Source organism: Phallusia mammillata, chromosome 6 (assembly GCF_965637545.1).
Source record: "Phallusia mammillata chromosome 6, kaPhaMamm4.hap1.1, whole genome shotgun sequence".
NCBI classification, from domain to species: domain Eukaryota; kingdom Metazoa; phylum Chordata; class Ascidiacea; order Phlebobranchia; family Ascidiidae; genus Phallusia; species Phallusia mammillata.
The window spans coordinates 2502512-2525368 of NC_137257.1; the positions used below are offsets into that span (position 1 = coordinate 2502512).

General features: G+C 36.3%; 1 protein-coding gene across 3 annotated transcripts in view; it reads right to left on the bottom strand.

The window, feature by feature from the left end:
* LOC145232454 (uncharacterized) overlaps positions 1–21163 on the bottom strand; it is a 35756-nt gene extending 14593 nt beyond the window's left edge. Inside the window, exons 1-13 of one of the 3 annotated variants that reach the window (XM_080097079.1) lie at positions 20861–21163; positions 19817–19954; positions 18554–18778; positions 18201–18311; positions 17590–17769; positions 7452–7560; positions 6902–7014; positions 4693–4774; positions 4011–4184; positions 2572–2686; positions 1461–1603; positions 1111–1193; positions 196–320 (exon numbers count right to left, since the gene is read on the bottom strand). In XM_080097079.1, the coding sequence (XP_079953205.1) occupies positions 196–320; positions 1111–1193; positions 1461–1603; positions 2572–2686; positions 4011–4184; positions 4693–4774; positions 6902–7014; positions 7452–7560; positions 17590–17769; positions 18201–18311; positions 18554–18778; positions 19817–19954; positions 20861–20983 (1721 nt within the window). In that variant the 5' untranslated portion in view covers positions 20984–21163. Of the gene's footprint in view, positions 1–195; positions 321–1110; positions 1194–1460; positions 1604–2571; positions 2687–4010; positions 4185–4692; positions 4775–6901; positions 7015–7451; positions 7561–8792; positions 8820–8849; positions 9043–17589; positions 17770–18200; positions 18312–18553; positions 18779–19816; positions 19955–20860 lie in introns of those variants that run through there. The other 2 variants (XM_080097081.1, XM_080097080.1) reach the window with 2 other exon arrangements.
* Positions 21164–22857: the final 1694 nt, after the last annotated feature.

Below are 22857 nucleotides of genomic sequence, written 5' to 3' on the forward strand. Positions count from 1 at the left end.
GAACTTAAGACCCCAAAATTGGTCCCGATTAAGCGAAGACCCAGATTAACCGTGGCTTACTGCATTACTACTCCCATACTTTTAAGCACGCAATAGTCAACATTTAGTTTTAAAAATGTAAAAAATAAATAAAAAAATCCTACTCACAACTCACAAATAGTTAAATACGAACAACTCGACAACCGAGTAACCCACCTGGCGTACTCTTGCGGGTAGGGGGACGAGTACCAGGTCTCGATCGAGTACTTTCCAAACTCGATACTCTCGGGGCAACGAACTGTGGACGGATCTGGGGGTTCCCCTTCCACGACACCGGTTCTCTGTTCGATAAAAAAAGAGTTTGTAAAATATTGAGACGCTAAAAGCCACGGTTAAATTTATTGTGGTCCATCCAGATGAAAAGCTCTGTCTAACGTATCATGTACAAACTGGATTTGTAAGAATATTAACACTTTTAAGCACCTAAACCAGGGGTGTGTAACCATACAAGGTGTGTAACCAGTTTTTTGTCAACCGGTTCTATCACAAAAGTCATATTTTTCAGCTGGTTCTGTTACAAAAAGTTCATTGACAGTAACCAGTAATGCTAACCGGTTCGTTGATCTCATAAAATTTCGTGAGACGGTTCTACAGAACCGGTGCGAACCGGCTGAATCCCACCACTGTGTACAATTCTTATCCCTAATGCGTAAAATGCAATTAATATGATTAAATCATGGGCCACACTTTTATACAACACAATCTGATTTCAAATAGTTGCTACCTTATACTCATATGTTGAGTGAACAACTACTAAGAAAATGTGCAAGTAATTCTAGCACCATTTTTAGTTTGCAGAAAATAGCACTATTTGCATCCATTGATCTGATCGAAAACAAAACTGGAATCGCTTGCTAACATTGCACTAAAAAAGTTCAGCGGGGCACACTTTATTTGAATCCAAAGTTTTCTGCAAACTGAAAAACCTTAATTCAATGGGACCAAGTTTTTAAACAGTGACTCTCAAACTTATACTGAGCCATAAGAGATTTCTAATGTACATGACAGAAGTAAGCAATACTGAACTTTCAAAAACTCATACTGCCATCAAGATAAATAATTATCACTCACATGTAAAGATTCCTCCCTAGCACGGAAAAACATGTTTTCATCTAGTTCAGTGATGTTTGCTTTGCAAGATTTGTCTGTGGAATCTGCAAATGATAAGACAATACACTAATTGCTTTAAAATACCAAGTATATGGACATGACTATGATGTTATGTGGTTCAAATTTGCATCTAAGTTCATTGACTGTTTATATTTTTCAAGGTTAAGTTGAAAAATCAAAGTTAGTGCTTTAATTTAACATGACAGATGTTTGTAAAATTGTTTTAACTATCTTTTTTTGTTGCAGTGATATTAAAGACAAAATGGATTAGGGAAGAAACTTAATGTTTTTGGAATATGTCTCTTAATTACCTTTTCCAGTGCTGGGGTCATCCTCTTTTGAACTGTGATCATCAGCAGTGGATGAGTCGTTGGTACGTTGCATTATCATCAGCTGGGTGGTCCTGGCTTGGGAGGTTAATGTCTTCCTACCACCCATCGAAGGTGTAAAAAACCTAAAATGCAAAAACATCAAATGTAAAAGACGCTCGTGCTAAACAGCCAAAAATTATGTACAAGCAGCCTATTAGAGTGTGTGCAAAATGATATGGAGTAGAAGATCATTTATGGAAATACTTAAATCTGTGACAAGGAAGTATCTGTGTTCACACTACAGCATTATACATTGCCCATAGCTAGTAGCAAAATATGACAACAACAGTGACGTTACAAAGCATGTTGTGTGTTTTAGGGCAATCAGTGCTGAGTGGGAGCTAGAATACAAACACTGTAACCAAATACAAGGTTACATAAAGTTTTTACACAACAGCATTCACAGTGAAATACACTTGTTTGCATTGCCAGACCAAACAACACTAGATCAATACTCTTAATATAATAGCCACCTTTATTTGTGACAACCTAGTAAACAGATCCCTGCTGACAATTTATGAACAACTGATTTTAACACATTCAAATGTATTTTTTCCATTACTTTTGACTTAGTAATAAAAACATAAAACAGTAAACCTTGAAACTCAACTGGATTCAGTTAATCCAGATTTTCACCTAAATCTGGCAAAATTTGGGGCACAAATGATTCCTAATGTGGTAAGGCTTTAACTAATTAACATCATTTAATTTAGACCAATTTTTTGGTCCATATGGGTCCAGATTAACCAAGGTTTACTGTTAAAGGTAGTAGTGGATCCATAATTTTGGTTTTTACGATATTTACATGACATGTATTAGTCATTCGATAAAATAATTTAATTAAACTTGACTGGGTAGTAGAAATGTTCACATAATTTGAGTATAGAGGCTTGATTGTAACATTCTTCCTTAAATGATATGTTTAAAAATGCTTTTATTGCCCAAAATAGCATTTGAGGTAATGCACCATAACCACATAATCATGCACAAGGCCAGAAGTACATGCAGCATAATAGGAAGTATAACATATGTCTATATAATACATATATACCTGGTCATTCCGTCAATAAGGCCTTTGGGTTTTTTGTTGAATGGTATTTGCAATAAATGCTGCCCACTTTCTGATAGAATTTCGTGGGGCTTTTCATCAGTGTCTGTGGGGGAATCTGAAAACATGAAAGTCACGAGCTATTAATAGATCAGCAAAGTGGTTTGTTTGGTTCAGACATGACAAACTTGTGCTGTGAATCACCAGTGACCTGAACCACCCATTAAATTCTCAGTAAAGGTCGTACATTAAATGCTAAACTCTTTATGAGCTGTTTGAAAAATCCAGGATTAAAGCCTTAAGGCGATGTTGCAATTATCCAAACAGAAAACATTTAATTTGCAAATTGGATATTAGTCATGTCAGATTACAACTTGATTATTATATTACAATGTCATTAAGTACACAATACTATTTCACAAAATAAATTTAAATCTTAGCATTTTAAATTATGTAAATATTTGCAATTTTTTTCTTTGAAAAGATTTATATTTAAATTGCTCTTAAGATGAACATTTTTAGTAGAGATGTACCGAATATTCGGTTTGCCGAATTTATTCGGCCGAATCGATCATTTTTGCAAAGATTCGGTTTCGGCCGAATAACTTGTTGCGATTCGGCCGAAACCGAATCTTTTACGAACACAAAATTAAAGCGTTAAACGTGTCTTTTCTGCTTATTAAGCTCCACGCAATCTTTCAAAAGCCCAAACATAACGAAAATTACGTCAATGTTTATCTTTTTCAACACATTATCGTTTTCCCCACGGTAGTCAAAAAAATTAGTAATTCATTGGCAGGTTGCCAATCATGCTTAAGGCAATTTTAAACCCCACAGAACTGAAATAAAGACGAAACACAACTATTTTGCACTGGCTGCCTGGTAGATAAACATTTTTTTTCACGTCAAACGCGTAGCGTACGACTTCGCGTGACGTCATAAATGATTCGGTTGATTCGGCCGAATCGAAATTTAGCCGATTCGGTACATCACTAATTTTTAAATTTTAATTTTTTAAATTATGTATATATTTGCAAATTTTTTCTTTGAAACACTTTTTTATGTTTGAAAAGATTTTAAATTTATATTTGAATTGCTCTTAAGATGAACATTTTTTGTGCTCAAAATAAGATAAAAGTGTTGCCCTTTATCAAACAAGTGACACTTCAAAGTTACTTTTATGACACCACAAATATCATCAAAATTTCTAATCTTTGATCTTAGCACATAGAGGTAAAGCAGCAAAACATAATACAATGACTGGGGTAGTATATTGCATGAAAATCGATTAGAACAATGCAACAAATAATTACATGGCTTTAATTATTAGCATCCCACGAGTAAAGGCCTTTACTTTAACCTAGTATTCTTATAAATATAGCAGAAATACACTCCCTTTAACATTTAGTGTTAACTAATGCAGACTTCTGAGCAGAACTTACTGAGAGGTGCATGAGATTGTCCGTTGGTTGTGCTGTAAGAGTTCAGTAGTCGACGCTGTGCATTTGACGGCCTTCCAGGACCACGAGAAGATAACTTTCCTGAATCCAAACCCAGTTTGTTGGGTTTCTTCTTACCAGAGGCTTCGTTGCGACACAGCTCGCATACAAATGAACCTGCCAATGAATATAACAAGGTATATTAGTACTAAGTGCTAAAGTAATTATTTTAGTGCTAACAGAGCGGTATTTTTGAGAACAGTTATGAGCAGTGAGTCAATTGCAACAAACAAAAAGCATTTTGCTACAATCAGGATAAATCACATTTATTAAAATGTATATTAGTTTAGGGTGTTCCACAACTGAAAGTATTAGGGACTGCATTAGGTTTGAGAAATGCATAACTGTAACATTATTTGACCTGCATTTCAATGATAAGCAACCTTTTTGGGGCTGTAACTAATGCAATTTACCACATAATGTAATTGATAACTGCCTACAGGGTAGTGTTTGCAGAAAAGCACAAGTCGTGCAGATGAGCCACATGCTTTAGGTTAAATGTTTTAGGTGATCCCAGATCAAAAATGTATGTCTTTGATTAAAAAATAATGTGTTACAATTGCATATAGCACAATTTGCATTAGGATTGTAAAAATAATGGCATACAGAAAAACAAATTAGGAACCTTTTGGCATCTTTGATAATGGAGGTGTACAACATTCCATGTGAAAGCCCCGATCACAGGAATCACAAAACAACAAATTGTCCTGAAACAAAAAATGTAGAGTTTAAGAATTATGCAGATATATAAAAGCATGTGAGCCAATAAAACTTGGCCATTGTGAGCCAGTTTCATCTGTGCTGTATACCCAGTTGTGGCATCGCACAAACTAGGTGATGCATGGGGTTGTACCCTGTTGCTCCCAACAAACTGGAGTGCTGTTGGATGGCTACACTAGCCAATGCGACCGATCTCTCGTCACCAGCTGCACTGATGAGACCTTACAGGTCGAAACAGTGTGCACTGTCTGCAGCTTATGCAGATATAGTTATTAGAACAGATATTCTCAAACTTTTTTGCCTAATTTACTCTAGTCTGCTAAATAAGGTTACTTCAAAAAAACAGTTGCAAAAACAACATATAGATAGATTGGTGTGTTTGTCATTTTGTTTAACAGTATGTTGTTGGTGAATTTCATAGCAAACTTTTGCACATATTACATAGTTGCAATTGTAAGCTTAGCACACACAAAAACAAACCACATACATTGCACAAAGTTTTGTGGAAAATTTAGTGTTAGATTTTGACAAGGTTGTAGAAAACTATATTAAGCATCATAAAAACTACACCAGTAGTCTATTGCCACACTGTCTGAAGAGCCTAGAATCAAAGACTTGAAGTGGTTTGTCGACACATACTTCAGAAATTGTGGCTCGTTTTTATCAAATCAGACCTCTGTGTGGCATAGCAACATAGCCTTTAACACAATGCTACACAGGTGTTAATGAACAACACCTAAGCAGCACTTGGCAAAATACCACAATCCCTATGAACCACATCAGTGGGTATAAGAGCGTGACCAGCGCGTCAACGCCGTTTAAAAAGTTAATAGAATTGCTCTGTTTGTGCTGGCAGAGGTGCGTTGTGGGCAAAAGGGGTCTCTAAAGCTAGTCCTAGACAGGTTGTGCGCCTTTCAACAAATACAAGTGTTTTTGAGGTTGTAAGTGTACACCAAGCGGTACGAGGGGTGACACTTAATACTACTTGTCTGGACTAAACCAATTTGAAACTAAGAAAAAGGGATGTAGGCTTTTGAATGAAGTTTATGTCGATTTTGTCAATACTTTTTTAAGACGATGTCTTGTATTATTTTGGATTTGCTTTCTTTTTTTCCAAAATTCTGATTAGCTTCTGCAACATCATGGTTTGAACCAACCGTAAATATTAACATACTTGCCTTCTAAAATGCAAATATGAATAAATATTTCAAATATATTCAAATTAACATCAAAATTCTACAAGCAAATTTAATCATACTTGTTTGATGGTAAAACCATTCTTATAAATAATTTGCTATTGGCATATTGTAAACTAAAAACGAAACCCTTAAACTACCTTTACCAGTATTGGTATACAACCAAACAAACAATCAAATTAATCAGTGACCAAATGTACACAAGCAATAGAAAGTAGTGAAGGAATCAATTAAAAACATATGCTACCTTACAAAGTAATATTCACATAATTCAAAAACATGTCAAGAATCTATTTTGAATCAGGGCTTTCCAGTTCATTAAAAGGTTACCGTTATCAGGACCTTTACAAAATCCCTTTTAGGTGGTGACCCATGTACCAAGGCATTTATGAGTGGGCGACCAAAGCCAGGAGGTAGACTATATTTCAGCTGATGTAACAAAAACAAACAAATGTTTCGCCATTGTGATAATGAATCATAGTTCCAAGTGGTCTGATACACAAGATATCATGTTCATACACAAAGGCCAGATCACGTGACCTAACATTAATCACATGACCTAACACCTACTATTTGTTTAAGTTTTGCGATGATTTATTAGAACAACAAATTGTGCAAGACATGCTTTATTGGATGTGTCAATATCACTTTTATGTAGGCGTTTAACCTACTATCAAACAATTAAATGTACGCCTTTATTTTTGCAAGACAAATTTTGTAATAATTTATCTTAAAGAATGCCTTGTGTACTTACTAACAAAAAAAAAACAAATAGCCAAATTGCAGCTAAAACATACAATTCCAAATGGTAGAATACACGAAAAACAATGTTGGTGTATAAAAATATTTATAAATCCTATTCCAGAAAAATACTAAAATAAAGGTATATTTGAGTTGTTTTAAGCATAATTTGCTTACCGCATTTCCTTTGGATCCACAGACCTTGCAGCTTTTGCATTCTATACACTGCCATTGTAGGTTTCGAACTTTTGCTGCTAATTCTGAAGAAAGTTTCATACATGTTGGATGACCTATGCCAAAAAACAAAAACAAATTCAAGATACCAGTAGTAAATTCAAAGTCAAAACATTTTAACAATGTTCAAACCAGCGTTTTATGCCACAATATATATGTTACAGTCAAGTATTAAAATGTTGTACAATTGTTAAAAAAACATTTAACACAAGCAAAAGTTATGTTTTTTTTTTTACCAAAGTGTTTGAATATTTCTTTTTACCATAATTCCTTTCTATGTGCAGATAAAGAAAAATGCATGTTCTTTAAAACAGAAAAGCCATTATTCCAGAGATTAAGTGGTGTTACTGTTTTTGGCATTTGGAAATAAACATATAAATGTGTATATACAGGAAGTATAGGAAAAACTTTTTCTTTTAAGGAAAGAAGAGATCACTATAAATACAACCAGTGTAAGCTGCATAGCATTTTATGACATATTAATTTGACTTACCACTGTTGCCACAATCAATGCATGATAGCAATGGCTCGATTACACCCTCCTTGTTGCACTGTGCTGTGCCACGACAGTAATCACAGACTCTCATTGGCGGTGACGATGTCTGAAAATACACAAACAAAATTTAAACCTATTGCATACTTAGTAAAGGTAAGCCTAACGAGATTAAGCTTCATTGCAAATCATTTGTATTGAATGTTACATTTATGTTTTAATTACCTAAACACCAACAATGCATTAAACTGTAAAAAGTAAGCAATATACGTTGCAGAAAATTATAAATATCGAATTAAACAAAACAGCCCAGAGTTGCCGCAGTATTAAACCCTTATTAATGTTTCAATGCCCCAACTACAAACAATGCAATAAAACTCTAAAAAGTGGGCAATACACCGTAACTATACCAAAACTTTTTATGCATACAATTGAATAAAGTGTTTCTTTAAGCATGTTAGAGGCATAAATTACAAGATAAGTGTCATCTGAAGCAAAACACCAGCAATGCATTAAAACTGTATAAAGTGGGCAATGTATGTAGAAAAGATTTTCATGTATATATATATATATATATATTTATACGCAGTGAAAAGATTATAACGCAGTGAGTGGCATCTATAGCAAAACTCGCAAATGTATGCGCTTTGTAGTGGAGGGTTGATGCCGCAAATCCCCTTTAAGCGTAAGATAATTAAGTGTGCAGAACCGTAGCAACAAACCCGGTCGCCCTACGAAGTGTCACGTGACCAATACATCGCGTATGTCCTCGGTTGACCCCAGAACGATTGGTAGCTTAGTGGAGTAAACGGGCCGGTGAAATTAAGTGACAAATAGCGGAGTGATCAACAGGCTCCATTGCTTTGTGGTTTGGAAAGCAAAATGCAAACGTTTTTGTGTTTGCAGGCGTTACAATGCAATTTCACTTTAATATGAATTTTTAATCACTTTTTACACTTTTTACATATGTTTTTGAAGTATGTACATAGCGTTTATAAGTCATAAGTTACTTTGCAAAATTTTCAAAATTTTACAAAATGTTTTTTTTTTAAAACGTTTATATTTGAGCTAAACCAACAGATTTTAAGCCATTTTATTGTCATATGCAAACCCATTAACAACAAAAGTTATGTAACAAATAAGGCACGAAACGCAAAGAAAAACGGACCAGCGTAAACATATAGCAAAAGATTTTTCGACAAACGTTTATAATTCACAAAAACGTTGATACGCATTATCACAAAAGTACTTAAATGCGCATTAACAGGTCAATGCAGTTTAGCTTACAAATGAACAAAGACATTGGTTTGGTGCTGGCAGCTGCAGATAGCTCCTACTAACCGAAAGAGACATCCAATTAAGAACCGACCCTACAGAAGCGTCGCGGATCACACTTACACGTACGGAGAGATCAAAGTTACAACTATCTGGCGTGTAGCAGAAGGCTGGCCCCCTGGGAACTCATGGTTAAAATTATGAATCTACGCTAGTCGGGCTTTGTAAATAGAAGTTGGCCTACGATCGATACCGGCTACCTAATCGTTGTCGGGTTGCTATCTATTATTAAAGAAGCAATTTCATTGGCAACACGTCCCACCCGAAACAACAACGCGTTATGCATGTCCAATCTGATTGGTTGTTGACTTATACGCTCGACCAATAGGAACGGTTTAAAATCTGTTGCCTGCTTTGCGGCTTAGTAATGTGTTAAGATCCTTAAAAAATTGGTAGGAAACGGAAATAAAACATCTTAAAAGCTCAAAATCACGCCTTCATGCAATGTTCATGCGAGCTTTTAAAATCTTTACAGTATTACATGCCAGAAAAACGCAGCCAATTACGTAACATTTGTAACAATAACAGCAATGTGAAGATTTCTAATGACTCAAATAAGTGTCAACAAAATTTGAGATACGTTACTATTATGAGAAAATGTTCTAAACTTATTCCCTACTGATCAACATCACCAAATAATATGCAAAATATTATGGTTTTTAGGCGTATTACATAAAGCGTTTCTGGTGACAAAAATACGAATCTTTTGTCCTAAAGCCGAAAATCTTAAGAAAAACAAAGCGAGTCAAAAACCTCAGACCTGTGGCGCAAAAGGGATCAACGTAAGCATGACGCTGTTGACCGTAAGGTCGGTTTTGGATGATATAAGGCCCATCTGTCTTGATATTGTAGTTGCTCTGTCCCTGGCTTGCATAATTTATGTCCAGGCAGACGCGTCACAAACGCTTTGGAGTTGGGCACCGCTAACGAGCGAAATATAATCGATGTGTCGCGACTGGTAGGAAACACTACATGGAATTTCGAATTACTGTGATTGGAATCCAAAAAATGCGTTTTTATCCATGGGGTTTAGATTTCAATATTATATTTTTGTTATAAGTTTTAAAAAATGCTAAGTTTATTTCATAATTTAAGCATTTTAGTTACTTAAGATTGTAATTTTAAAACGTGGTTTCTTTTAGTGCGTTCTAAGTGCAAAAAAACAAACAAATTGATACTTTCTTAAGCAAAGCAAACGTCGCTTAAACCGGAATCTGTTAATTTGGTACAAATGATTTGTAATGTGGTAAGGCTTTAACTAACCGATATCGGTTAATCCGGATCTTCGCATAATCCTGAGAAATTTTTTGGTCTGAACGGGTCCGGATTAAACGAGGTTTACTGTGCCGTAAGAAAAAAAATACAACCGCACAAAACGTTAGGGAACAAAAACATACTATTGCTGAGCGGAACGAATCCCGTTTTTGCTGGCACACGCATACAACCACATAAAAGGCCGACGCAGGCTTCAAACAAACAACGGATGTTTTTAGGCATTTTAAGATCACTGCGCCAGCGGTTCACGACAGAGTTTACACAAACAAAACATCAGTACGTACGACGGCGGTCTCAAGTTTGGATAGCGGCCAAAACACGCAAGGTTAACCACACAAGTCTGCCCGGAAGCCTGCAGTATTAGCTGCGGGCCATAATGCAAAAGAATTAGAGAAAGCAACCTTTGACAATGATAAAATTGGTTACTATATCAAAAAGAATGTTCGTAATATCAAATTTATAGAGCTCTTCTGGCAAGTATTTTTATTCCGACGTTTCGACGTCCTATACAGGTCGCCTTCATCAGGGTAAATAACACTGAATGCGCGTAGTACAGTGCACGACAAATGTGATTTGCAATTTTCCAGTTTTTGACATCTTAAAATTGCGTTATGGTTGGATCCTAAAAGCGCTCTTAAAATCCGGTCTAGTAAACAAAGAAGCCAGTCTGGAAAACCAACATAAAGAAACTGAATTTACAACAGTTAGTCATTACCATCACTGTTATATTTAGCATGTAGGGTAACTGACAAATTTGACACAATGTTGCAGGTTTTGTTATTGATCTAGGCATTTCTCTTGGGACTTCAGTGACCCGGATTAAAGAAAGAATACGTAAGGCTGCATAGGGCGCATATTTAAACTTTACACTACATAATTTAATGCGCACTGCACCGAACTATGAATCTCTGAAAAAAATTGCGAACTTTAAATATGGCACAGTGCTTTGGGTGATTATATGTGTTGCCTACATGAAGAACGTACCACCTACATCACTTGAATTGTTAATATATAGTAAAAATACATACAACGTATATCTTTTGATCTTTTATGTAGAGCCCGTGTAATCTGCTAATATGACACGCCTGTAGCCAAATAACTGAAATTCTTACAACAACTTTCTCCGTACCACGAAAATTCTTTGAGAAAAAAATTGGCCAAGCGTTCAACCCCGGTCAATCAAAGTGAAGACTAAGATCAGGGTTTGTAGCTCAGATCTTGGATTAGATAACGCAGGGCAGACTGGTAACGCCGTGTTCAGAAAACGATCCAGACGTATCAATTGTACTCCGACTCAAAAAGCGACTTTATCCAGTTACTAAAAGCGGAAGATTCGAATCTCACCCCCATATCAATTCGACGCGCAATAAACAAGCGCGGATCGCGACAAAACACATCTGTGACGTCAGAGCTCGCGCGGCGGCAATCCTGGCCATTATGACGTCTGAAAGCGATGCGACAAACATCTTCAAGGGGTTGCGACGAGCGAGCAAAACAAGTCGCGCGCGTCATTGACTCGAGTCGTGGTCTAATTACGTCACGGCCTTGACTTTTAACAGAGCTCTTGGAAAGCGCTGATATTTCAAAGTGAATTTTTCACCGGTGTCACACCTAAATAGATAAGTCCAATCAGCGAAAGAAATGCCTATATAGTTATGAGCATATTTTTTTCTTAATGTCGTCATTTGCAATCATGGTGTTTTCTGAATAATAATCGCTAAACCGTTTACGCTGTAACAACTAATTTGCCAAATAATTTATAACCCTATGGAATTAGTTTTTTTTTCTAATTTTAATCCCTTTTTATTGCTCTCTATAGACACTGAAGATGCTTTTTAGCGAAACTAATTTGTTCCTTATGACACTGTCAACTGATTCTAACCTGGAAATATACATTTTCCAACTTGTGATAATCCCACGGGATCAAGAAACAGGTTACGTGGTATTCGTAGTTGGGTCAATGACAGCGGTTGATACGTTTGTAAGGGGTCACAGACGCAACATTGGGGTCCGGTTTCATCCGTCATGGCAAATTTAACCCTAGGGGCGCTTTAGGGGGTTCATTTTTGAGGGTGTGTGGTGAATGGTTAAAGTGGTCATTAAAATTGTGCGGTTTAATACGGTGTGAAGTAATTCTCATGAGAGGTGGATCATACAACATTGGTGTTGTTGTGTTAATGTACGCATGTTAACAATAGTTGTGTAATTTAAGTCAAATCCGTCATAGTTGAATAAAAGACCGCCAGAATTTGGTTTTGTATTAAACCTATGCCAATGTTTTAAAAGGACCAACACCAAACCAAATACGCGATTTGGGTTCTGCTTTTTGTACTACTAAAGCCCAATTACAGTACACCTCGGTTATTTCGGACCCGTTTGGACCAAAAAATGTCTAAATGAGGTGAAGATCCGGATTAACCGATGTCGATTTGTTAAAGCCTTACCACATTTACAAATCATTTGTATCTCAAGTTTTGTCCGAACTAAGCGAAAATGCGATTTAACCGAGGCTTACTGGATTTGTTACTTCCTTGTGACATAAAAATAAAAGGTCTGATTATTAATTTTACAATGTATAAACGTTGAATGCTTTGTGGGTATGTGCCTAATGTTTGTGTAAGTATGTGGGAATTTGACAAGAGCACGCAAATTAGTCAGCTAAGTTTAAGCAGGCACTGGGCGTAGCCGTAGAATAAAGGTGCCTTAATTGCGGGGTGTGGGACATGATGGCCAACACAGTCACATGAAACATATAATCATCTCAACAAGTAAAGACTGTGAGGCGTTTGAAAACAGAGTGGTGGTTGTCTGGCACTGGCTAGAATTCGCGCGCCTTTTTGTTCTCTTTCTGTTTCTTTATTAAGAGCAACTAGGAGCAGGAGCACGGCAGCACACGTACAAGGCTGAAAGGTGTACAAAGTGAGGCCCAGTTTATACACTGCCACCGTTGTAACAGGTAACATCCAATAACGCGAATTTCGTTTTTTGAAAGTCAACAGCCTGGATTTTTGTTAGGGAGTGCTGGTTCGGGTGTAGACGCTACTGACAGACAAAGGGTGTGATGATAGACGCCTACTGACAACCAAGCCAAAATGCCCATTGCGAAGAAAGTCTCAAGTGCCGTTGAAATGTCAACATACAGTTATTTCGCTTTCACGTTACGTTGGCTTCGGCTACTAGAGTGACTGCAAATGCCAACCGGGCATGGCAAACTTACGTTAGCACTACAGATAAATCGGATATAATTGGGTAATGCCTTTGTTGCGTAAGTTGACCCCATACCCAGGAAAATAAAGTTTTAGACTTGTGTTTACGATTTTATGTGTAACTTTATCCGTTACGCATAACTTTAACTAATTAAATTGAACAATAAGTTTTGGGGTAAATTACGACATTTTTGCAGCTACATTCAGGCACTAAAAGTCGGTGAAATGCCAAGGAAATGTACAACTGTTAAAAAGGTCAAAACTTACAAAAACAAACATATATGATCACAGTATGACACAGGTCACGGACAAAGGCTGCTAAAATGTAACAAATCTACTTAAAGGGGGAACTATAAATATGAGAAGATTACCAGGCATTCAAAATGTGTCCAACTTTAGACTCTGCGATAACAGCACGCATGGCACGACTATTGCCAGTTTGACGAGGTTCACCGTCACGCATATGCTACAGACGGCGGTATAAATAAACAGCATGACCCGTAAGAAAAGTCACTCTGGGTAAAGCAAGACTTCAAAAATAGCCAAACGGTCACTGGGTCAGAAGGACATCTGCATTGCGCGGGTAAGCGGTCATTTTTACATTATGACGTCACAGTGACCAGCACCTGCTAACCTCGCGGGATGTGAAATCGCGGAAACCGAACGATAAATAATTAATTTGGCGCCTGTTTGGAAAATCGAATAGTCCACAACTATCTACACATATCAGGTCACTGTCCAGTTTTGACCAGATAAATATACAACATAGTAATTAATAATGTCAAAATAACTGATGATTTTAACCAAGCTGGAAAGGGATGATTTAATGCGATGGAAGAGGTATGTACTAACACAAATCATAAATAAAACAGTGGCTTTCCTAAATCTTGCCTATTTATATGTTCAATATCCTATTAATGATTTACTATTCACACTATTTGGCCTACTAACATAATTGTTTGTTTTTTTGCAGGAAACAGACGCGTGTGTATATGCAAATTAGCATCAGTATTAGCATGTTGCGAATATTTTTTTGATTTTACAGTCAATACATTCATAACTTCATCACTAATATAACTGTAGGTGCATGGGCATTAAGTTAGTCACAAACACCACTAAAGTAAATTCCAGTACATTCGCTCACAGGATTTAGTTCATTCCACAAGTATAACTCTTTATACAACTTGCGAATAGACGGGCAACCGCTAATAGCATCACACTTCATGCACAGTTAGGCTTCCCTATTAGCGGTTTCACTGAGGTTGCTCTCAGTTGGAGCACATCGGATTACGGCCACAGCAGCAGCTATTTGCGCTTGGTGTTGGTTTAAAAACCGCCAAAAGGCTGGAAAGGGTCGGCCAACACCAGTAGGCTTTTCAGTGAGGTAGCATGCGTGGCAGAGAGTCGTCAAATAGGGAAATCACCCAGTTCGTGTTACCACGTGACATGAGTAACGGTTGTGATTGGTAGAACAAAGCAATGTGCATTTTATACAGGAATTCTGTAAAATCGCATTTATTACTGCATTGGGCGTGTGGGAAAGATAGGTGCCGGAGAAAATAAAACGATAAGCACGCCAAGAGCTATTGTATTGTAGTGAATATCTGTTACTTCCCCGTTAAGGCAATGTTTCCCGAACGCTTGCGTTTACGCTGTGAACACCAAAAAAGCTATGAAGATTAATTTACTGGTATCAGCAACACAATACTTTTCAAGTCCATTAGTAGTCATTGATAAAAAACCGCATTTTTGTTGACAACATTTCCAAGTATAGCAGTGGTTCTTAACCCGGGGGTAAAACAAAACATAGCAACGCAACTGCATTAAAACAATCACCAAGCCGGAAATAGCTGCGCAACGTTGAAACGTTATGAAGCTCAAAACAATGGAGGACACAATTGTGGCTGAACGCGCTATAGCTGTACCGCACTATATAACATTATGCCCTGACATTCCAACATAAAAGAGACTAAAGGTCAAAATCATCGACACCACGTCAAATGTAACTTTACAAAATGCGGGATTTTAAATGTCAGACCGTCAGACGCCGCAAAGTTTCGCAATACCTTGGCACTGAGTTCTCAGAAATGGCCCCTACAAGCAAATACATGTCATGTATAGGTAAAGGTGCGGTTTCAAGCAAAAACTGTAAACAACATCGGCATTCCAGCGGCTTTGTACGGGTCCCTCGAGGTGTGTGGCCGACTGCTAAGGCGATTTTAAGCCACCTTAAGTGATGTTAACTAAAGGGTATTAACAAAATTGTTTGCGAACGTTTGTGTGCAAATTTCGTAAAGTAACATGATTTGGTTAACTGAGTAAAAAAAACAATGTTTAGTGTTACACAAACGCAGTTCCGTCAGTAGAATGTGGAAATGTGCTGTAAGCAACATATACAAGCCTTCATAAAGCATGTTACACAACATACGTTTGTTTAACTCATGACAACGAAGTTTCATACCGTTTTACTGTCTTGCATTTTCTAGCCCAGAGTATTTAAAACCTTTTAAATTTAGTGACCAAAAGCACACCAAGAGTGATAATTTTCCCACATATTGCAACCAATATAGCAGCTATTTATTGCATATCATGTACTCAATCGACAATATTTGAAAATAGTCACAATTGAGATATGTTGGCAAAGGCAGTACAAGGCCATCAAACAATGGCTGTGCTATTTAGGGCGTCAGGAAACTTCAGTGTAGCGATTTGAGTAACGACCACCAAACTACGTATGCGCGAATGACGTCATAATGCTATCACGTGATCGATTCCCACGCTTTTGAAACAAAACAACCAATCACGGGCGTTTCTCCCAAGTGCAGAGAAAATCTAACGCTCCCTTTTGTGTGTGTTTGTATTTGTAGGCATTGCTATAGCCATGACTTCGCTTCTAATAGAATCAAATTACCAATTTCTTTTGATTTGGTATCATGAAAAGAATTTAGAATGTGAGAATACGTTATTTCCCAACCACAAAGAGCGTTGGTATGGTCACTGAATTTAATGGAGCTTGACATGAAACAATAGAACGTTGACGTTTTGTGACGTACGATTGCGTAACAACGGACGTTGCTGGTGATTGACATATTGATTTCAAGCCGTGACCTTTTATCACATGACCACACCACTGCACCAGGCAGTGGGAGTTAAAAAGTGTAAGGGACACATTTGCTCAATTAGTTTAGTCCTCGCAATCAAATCCACGTACGGAAATTATATCTCAAAGAATTAAGACCGCGTGACAATTGTACTTCATATTGGTTTGGCATAAGATTTTTGGTTAAGTGACTTTTTTAAAGTTATGTTTTAGCTGTGATAAGGGTTGGGTGCTTTAGCTTTAGGGTTTGGATTCAACAAAACTTGACCAATGTTTATCATGAAAAATGTTCACATAACAATAGTCTGCATGTTGTAACACATTAAAGCCAGACCATCAATTATATTAAGTGCCAACATTACAAAAGCAATCAATTGCTAATACTTTGTAAATAGATTCAACACGCCTTGTTCAGCCATAAAAGCACCATAATTCCACTTGTACAAGCACCAATACCGCCACAACTATAAAGCATGTGTGTATGCAAAGTAGGTAAATGTAGGGTGTGTTATGTCTGAAGCAACCGGATGTTCTCACGCTTAGAGAGAACCCTGTTTGCTAATGTTTCTGCAAACTATAGAACAGCACAAATGCACAGTGTAACGCAGTGTCTTTGTGCATTCCTAGTCTGGTATGTCCTCTTGCAAATGGTAGTTGTAGTCCAATGGGCGATGGTTACAAAAACCTTACTGCACAACTGCATTATTTTTTTACAGTTAAAACTGTATTAAAAGTTAAATGTTGGTAGTTCACACTTAAATTCTTTTTAAGCATGAACCAACTGTGCACAAAACCACATGAGTGCCTAAACAGGCTTAGCTTGAGGCTACAAAAGAGAGAAGCGTTAGTAACGCTAGCCAGACGAAAACAAGTGTAACCACATGACAATTGTGGTTGGAACCTGTCATTCTGTCTACCACCCAAAACTTGTAAAGTACTCTGCAGGCATAAGTTGCTTCTTCACACAAATGCAGACTTTATACCTATCAGTACAGAACACGTTACCACTCTTTCAACAAATAATGCACATAGTGGCATACATGTTTGAATAAACTGAATACAAATCATTAGGGCAAAATTCAATACCCTCACCAATACTGCAAATAGAGTATAAACCTGAACATAAATTTGGAGGCAAATAACAATTCAGCATTGGTTTGTACAATAAGCAGGCACTGGACAGTTTTGCTTCAACATAATATTTACATCAACATGGGCTTACCTCTTTGGTATTTTCTTCATCTTTTATGACAGGGTTGGAGACTTTGGGTAATTCTTGGGACATAGGTAGAGCATTTGGAGCCAGGCAGAATATTAGACCATCTTTAATTAATCGTCCTGCATTGACCAAGCGCTTGCAAGCCAGACGAAGATGACGGCTAAAGTCAATTGCTGATATTCCCTACAAAAGTTCAACAACATTTCTATTTATGCAGTATTTCACAACAAAGGTCTGCAAACACCAGACCTTGTAATGGTGTTGGTAAGTGGAAAAAATATATAGTTGGAAATGAAGAAATACATTGTATGTGTGAATGAGTTTAAAAAAACTCTGGGCAGTAAACCTCAGGTAATCAAATTTTGTCTAGATTGTGTGAAGACCCAGATTAACCGATGTTAATTAGTTCAAGCCTTACCACTACCACAAATCTATTGTACCACACGTTTTTAGGCAAATCCTATTTAACTGTGGTTTACTGCACGTCTGAACAAAAAAGAAAAGCCTGTCCACAAAAATGTACCAGATTCAAATAGTAGCAAGAAAGGGGTGAACTGCATGAAATTGTTAGTATCTTATGAAGGTGTTGGAATGTTAACATTTTAGGTAGATACCTCAATATAGTATGTAGTTTCCAAATATCTGTCCATATCTTTGATGGTTGCACCTTCTGGTTGGGAAAGTCCCTCAAGTGAAACCTGCACCAGCTTGATATAATCCAAAACCTGTGTTTAAATAGAAAATGTAAAAATTACAACTTGTGACATAATGTTTTCAAATGTAACTTCCTTTTATTAACTGCTATATAGCTTGTAGAACATATACAAATTTTTGCCATTGCATTAAAATTAAGCACAGATTTTTTAAGTTGGTTGTTAAACAAAACACATGTATAATGTAAATACATCAACTGGAAGCAACAACAGTAGATGGTACTCATTATCATACAACATAGGAGTGAAATAACCTGTAGAGTCTTGTGACGCATTAATGGATTTCTCGGAATTAGAGTCAGCTCTGGAGAGGCTATTTTTGGACTGGTAGGGGAATGTAATGGACTTTTATGAACCGTTGCTGTAGACGTTGGCGTTTGTCGTTGTTTCCCATCTTTCCAGGCTTTAGAAGCACGACCACTGGCACGAGGAGTCATTGTTTCTGGGTCTCGATAGGAATATTCCCCTTGGTTGAAGACCTACATCAATATACATACGAATTAGGAGTTTAGCAAATTAACAGGGGTGCAAACTGCGACCATCATAAAGATTTTCCTTATCAAATGGACGTTTTTTCAAAAACATTTCAATTTAGGCAACTAATGTTTATGGCCCCTAAAAATCCAATTTACCAATTACCATGTCATCTTATCTTTACTCTAATGCAATGATCTAAAATACATGCCTTATTCCATCACTAATAACAGCACAAGATGCCTAGCATTGTATGTTTACTATTGAATGCTGTAATTTTGTTTGCCACTGCTATATTTCATGTTTACGAGAAAATCAATGCAAAACTTTAAACCTGGCTTAATTATATCTGATTCATGGTTATAATTCCTGGTAAATATTGTTGCATCAAAAAGCCTGTTTACGCCAAGACAAGCGAGTTTCTGTGTTACAAGCATTGCTAGTTTGATCAATGACACAATCACAATAACATATTTTTATTGATGTAAGAGGAACATATATGCAATTTTGATGTAACACATAAGTAAAGGCAGTGTATACGCCCCTGCATACCACACTCTATGCCAGTGTCAACATATTTACTCTTGAGAAATGTCATGGTCAAGTAGTAATAAAGAAAAGCTATTGAAATCGAATAAGGTTGGGTAGCAAACTAAACCGAGTGTGTTTGTACATCACAGACAATAAAATAGCCTCGAGGTATGTTTAAGCATAAACAGTACTTTGTGGTCAGACAATTTTTTTAGTGTTTAGGTTATATAGCACAAGGTGACAAATTGCCAACACTTCTGCATACTTAATGTATGTAAATAAAACATGACCCAAAACTGGTTTACTTGGGCATACTCAATGTTGGCTTCAACAACCTGTGCGGTACAGGTTATCAGCTACTTATAGATGTTTGACAAAGAGGGGTATGTTATAACATTGTAAACAGTATGTAACCAATACCACAAAATCTGCATTGGTTTACAAAATGTGTTTTATCTTACATAACATGCATTGCAAGATACAAACAAAAAATATCCAGTTGTATTTTATACCTTCAAAATTTTGCCACATGACGACAAATCCTCTAAGCGATTTGTAACATCTTCCAAAGAACAATTGCGGGCAGCCGTTCGATTCATTACCCACTTGCTTATGCGTTCCAGCGATGGTCGCTGTTTCTGTGATCTGATCTAAAAAATTTCAAATAATAAGTACATAATTACATAAACGTACATTGGCAACCGGCAAGTATACAAAAATACCATCAGTCTACTTGGTTACTGATTACTGTACAGTAATCACCACACTGTGGTATGCGAAGGCCTTTTTAGGTGGTATGGAAGCTTAATTCATTTAACAACAGATTAATCAAATTAATATAATAAGGAAGAACTATTGATTATACATAGTGCTTTACTGTGTCACAATTACTGTTATTTATATTTCACGCATTTTGGGTAGAGAGAATTGTAGTAATGATGGCTGTTGTAGTGTACCCTATTTTGGACATGTATAAATGGTATGAGCAAGCTAAATATGAATGATATGCAAACTGCGATCAACACTCCAAATGATACACAAGTAGAAAAAATCTTGTAATTATTGTACTATCAAAAATAGACTTTGGAAAAGAAATCAAACATACATACATACATATAGCAAAACATTTGACACATATACAGCACTCAAACAAATTTGTTTTACTTTTTACAAATTTTTGTCACTTATTACACTTCTGTAATGCCTTTCCCATTTAATAGCTTATAGTACTTTCACTACTAGCTTTGATCTGAAAATGAACTCTTTACTGATAAAACCTACCTGTTATTGGTTCATATGATCGTGACGAATGGCCATCAAATCTTATCATTAGTTTACAGAGAAAAAGTTTAAGTCTACACAATTATAACATATGCATGTTTTACGAAATTTGCGATAGCTGTTTACAACTCAAATCAGAGAAACAATATTGGGTAACAAAGTAAAGCCAACAAGTCTGTTTAAACTGGCAAGATACAAGTGAAGTGTATGTCAAAATGAGCTACAAAAAGCGATCAGTATGAATAAGCAGTTTCTAATATCCCATAAACACTTACTCTGCGTATGGTTTCGATAATAGCAGTAGACAAAACATCTTTTTCGGGCGAATCCTTATCCATAGCGCATGTACTGGTTGGCGATTTAGGTCCAATAGAAGAAGTGGATCCACTCCGAACCATGCTGATTTATATTGAGTATAATCCACAGTACAATAGACGTACTGTCGAGCTGGACACTTTACACTGGTTTATGTGACTTCACCACACCTCAGCACATTTGGTGGGCCTGCAACTACTACCATTTTGTTCAGCATATAATATATAATCTTACAATAACCTGTACACTCATACACTTTGATTATATGTAGGATATACTAAAAACTAAACAGTCAAACTTTCAAAACCATTGTACACACATTTATGTATTAATCCTGCATCTAAAAATATAGCGTTTGTATAACATATGCCACAAACACAAAACAGGAAATGAATACCAGAACTACTTTTATACTATATCCTGAATAATATACATACAAAAAAGCAGCGATATACAACAAAAAATCAAGCTACTTAAACTACTTATTATACAGAAAAGCGCAGAGGCAATTAAATTGATCCAAAATTCCAAATTGCAGCCTTGGCCTAAGGACGTGGGCTAAATGACATGTGAATACAAAAATGGAAAATGGTATGCCTGAGGGCAATGGCGAGACTTACCATTTTCTAACCACAGGTGGCTGGAGTCAGGTCTGTATTAAAGTGACAACACCACAGGCCGAGAAAATGCTACATGCACCACAGTGGAAGAAATTTACTGAAAACCACACAACTGTTTTGCTCTATACTGTTTTTAATGATATTACTAGGGCAAATATTTTTTGACTTGTCAAAAAAAGTCAAAATTTTTAGAATAGGTAAAAAATTGTCAAAATTGTTTACAAAGTCAAAATTGTTTACAAAGTTAAAATTGTTTACAAACTGCATTGTCATGGTGTTGTAGAGGTTGCACTACCAGTGAAATATTCATTTTACACCTTGTAGCTTACTTTATACTGTTGTAATTGGCTCATTGCCCCAATTATTGCGAATCATAAACCATCAAGTGAGTAAAACAATTAGGTTGATATGGCGTGATGCTCAACACACCTCAAAACGTGCAAAATTGTGGTAGGTCCCAAGTCACTTTACGGCAGCTGCAGGTTAGGTGCAGCTCTTGCTTCGGTTTTGCTTTAGATACTTCATGTATCTTTCGTTTATACAAATGTATTGAATAATTTTCGTTGTGTCTTAGCTGCAGTTTTTTGGCAGTGATTTTTAATTAGCTCATTCCCTTTTCAGAATAGGTTAGGTCTATGTTTAGATTTTTGCCCTTCTGTTAGACTTTTGCACATTCTTTCGCTCTAGTTAGATTAGCCTAGCCATATTTTAACTTTTTGACTGATAATGCGTAATTTAACTACTTGAATTCTTCATAGGTCAAAATTTTGTCAAAAAAAAGTTTTTTAAGGTCAAAATTTGTCAAAATTTTCAATTTGTAGGTCAAATTTTTTCGTTTTTTAGGTCAAAAAATAATTGCCCTAGATATTACTAAAGCGCCGTGACAAATAATCGAATCATAAGTGTTGCGTTAAACTTGTTTCTTTTATTTTTTATTGTTTTTAAGCTTATATTGTCATGATAAACGGTCACAAATATAGAAAAATCAATTGGAAAAAATAACATATGTTTTAGTGTTGGCCACAGTATTAGATATTAGGGAAATTAAATACATCATGCCTTCGTTAACGTAAAAAAAACTGTTGTTTAGTTATTATTTTTATTGAATAGTGTTGTAAGTATTGAAAATGCTTGTTTAAACAACTAAATGTAGAACTGCTAAATACCAATATGACAAAAACATAATCCAAATCAACATGTTTTTAGCCTTTAAACTGTTCCTTTTATGATTAAAACATTTTATAACTGTCATCTGTTATTTTTTAATGCGTTAAAAACTTGTTGACTGTTGTATTTACCAACTTCTTTGCCTTCAAAATACTGCCTGTTTTATATGT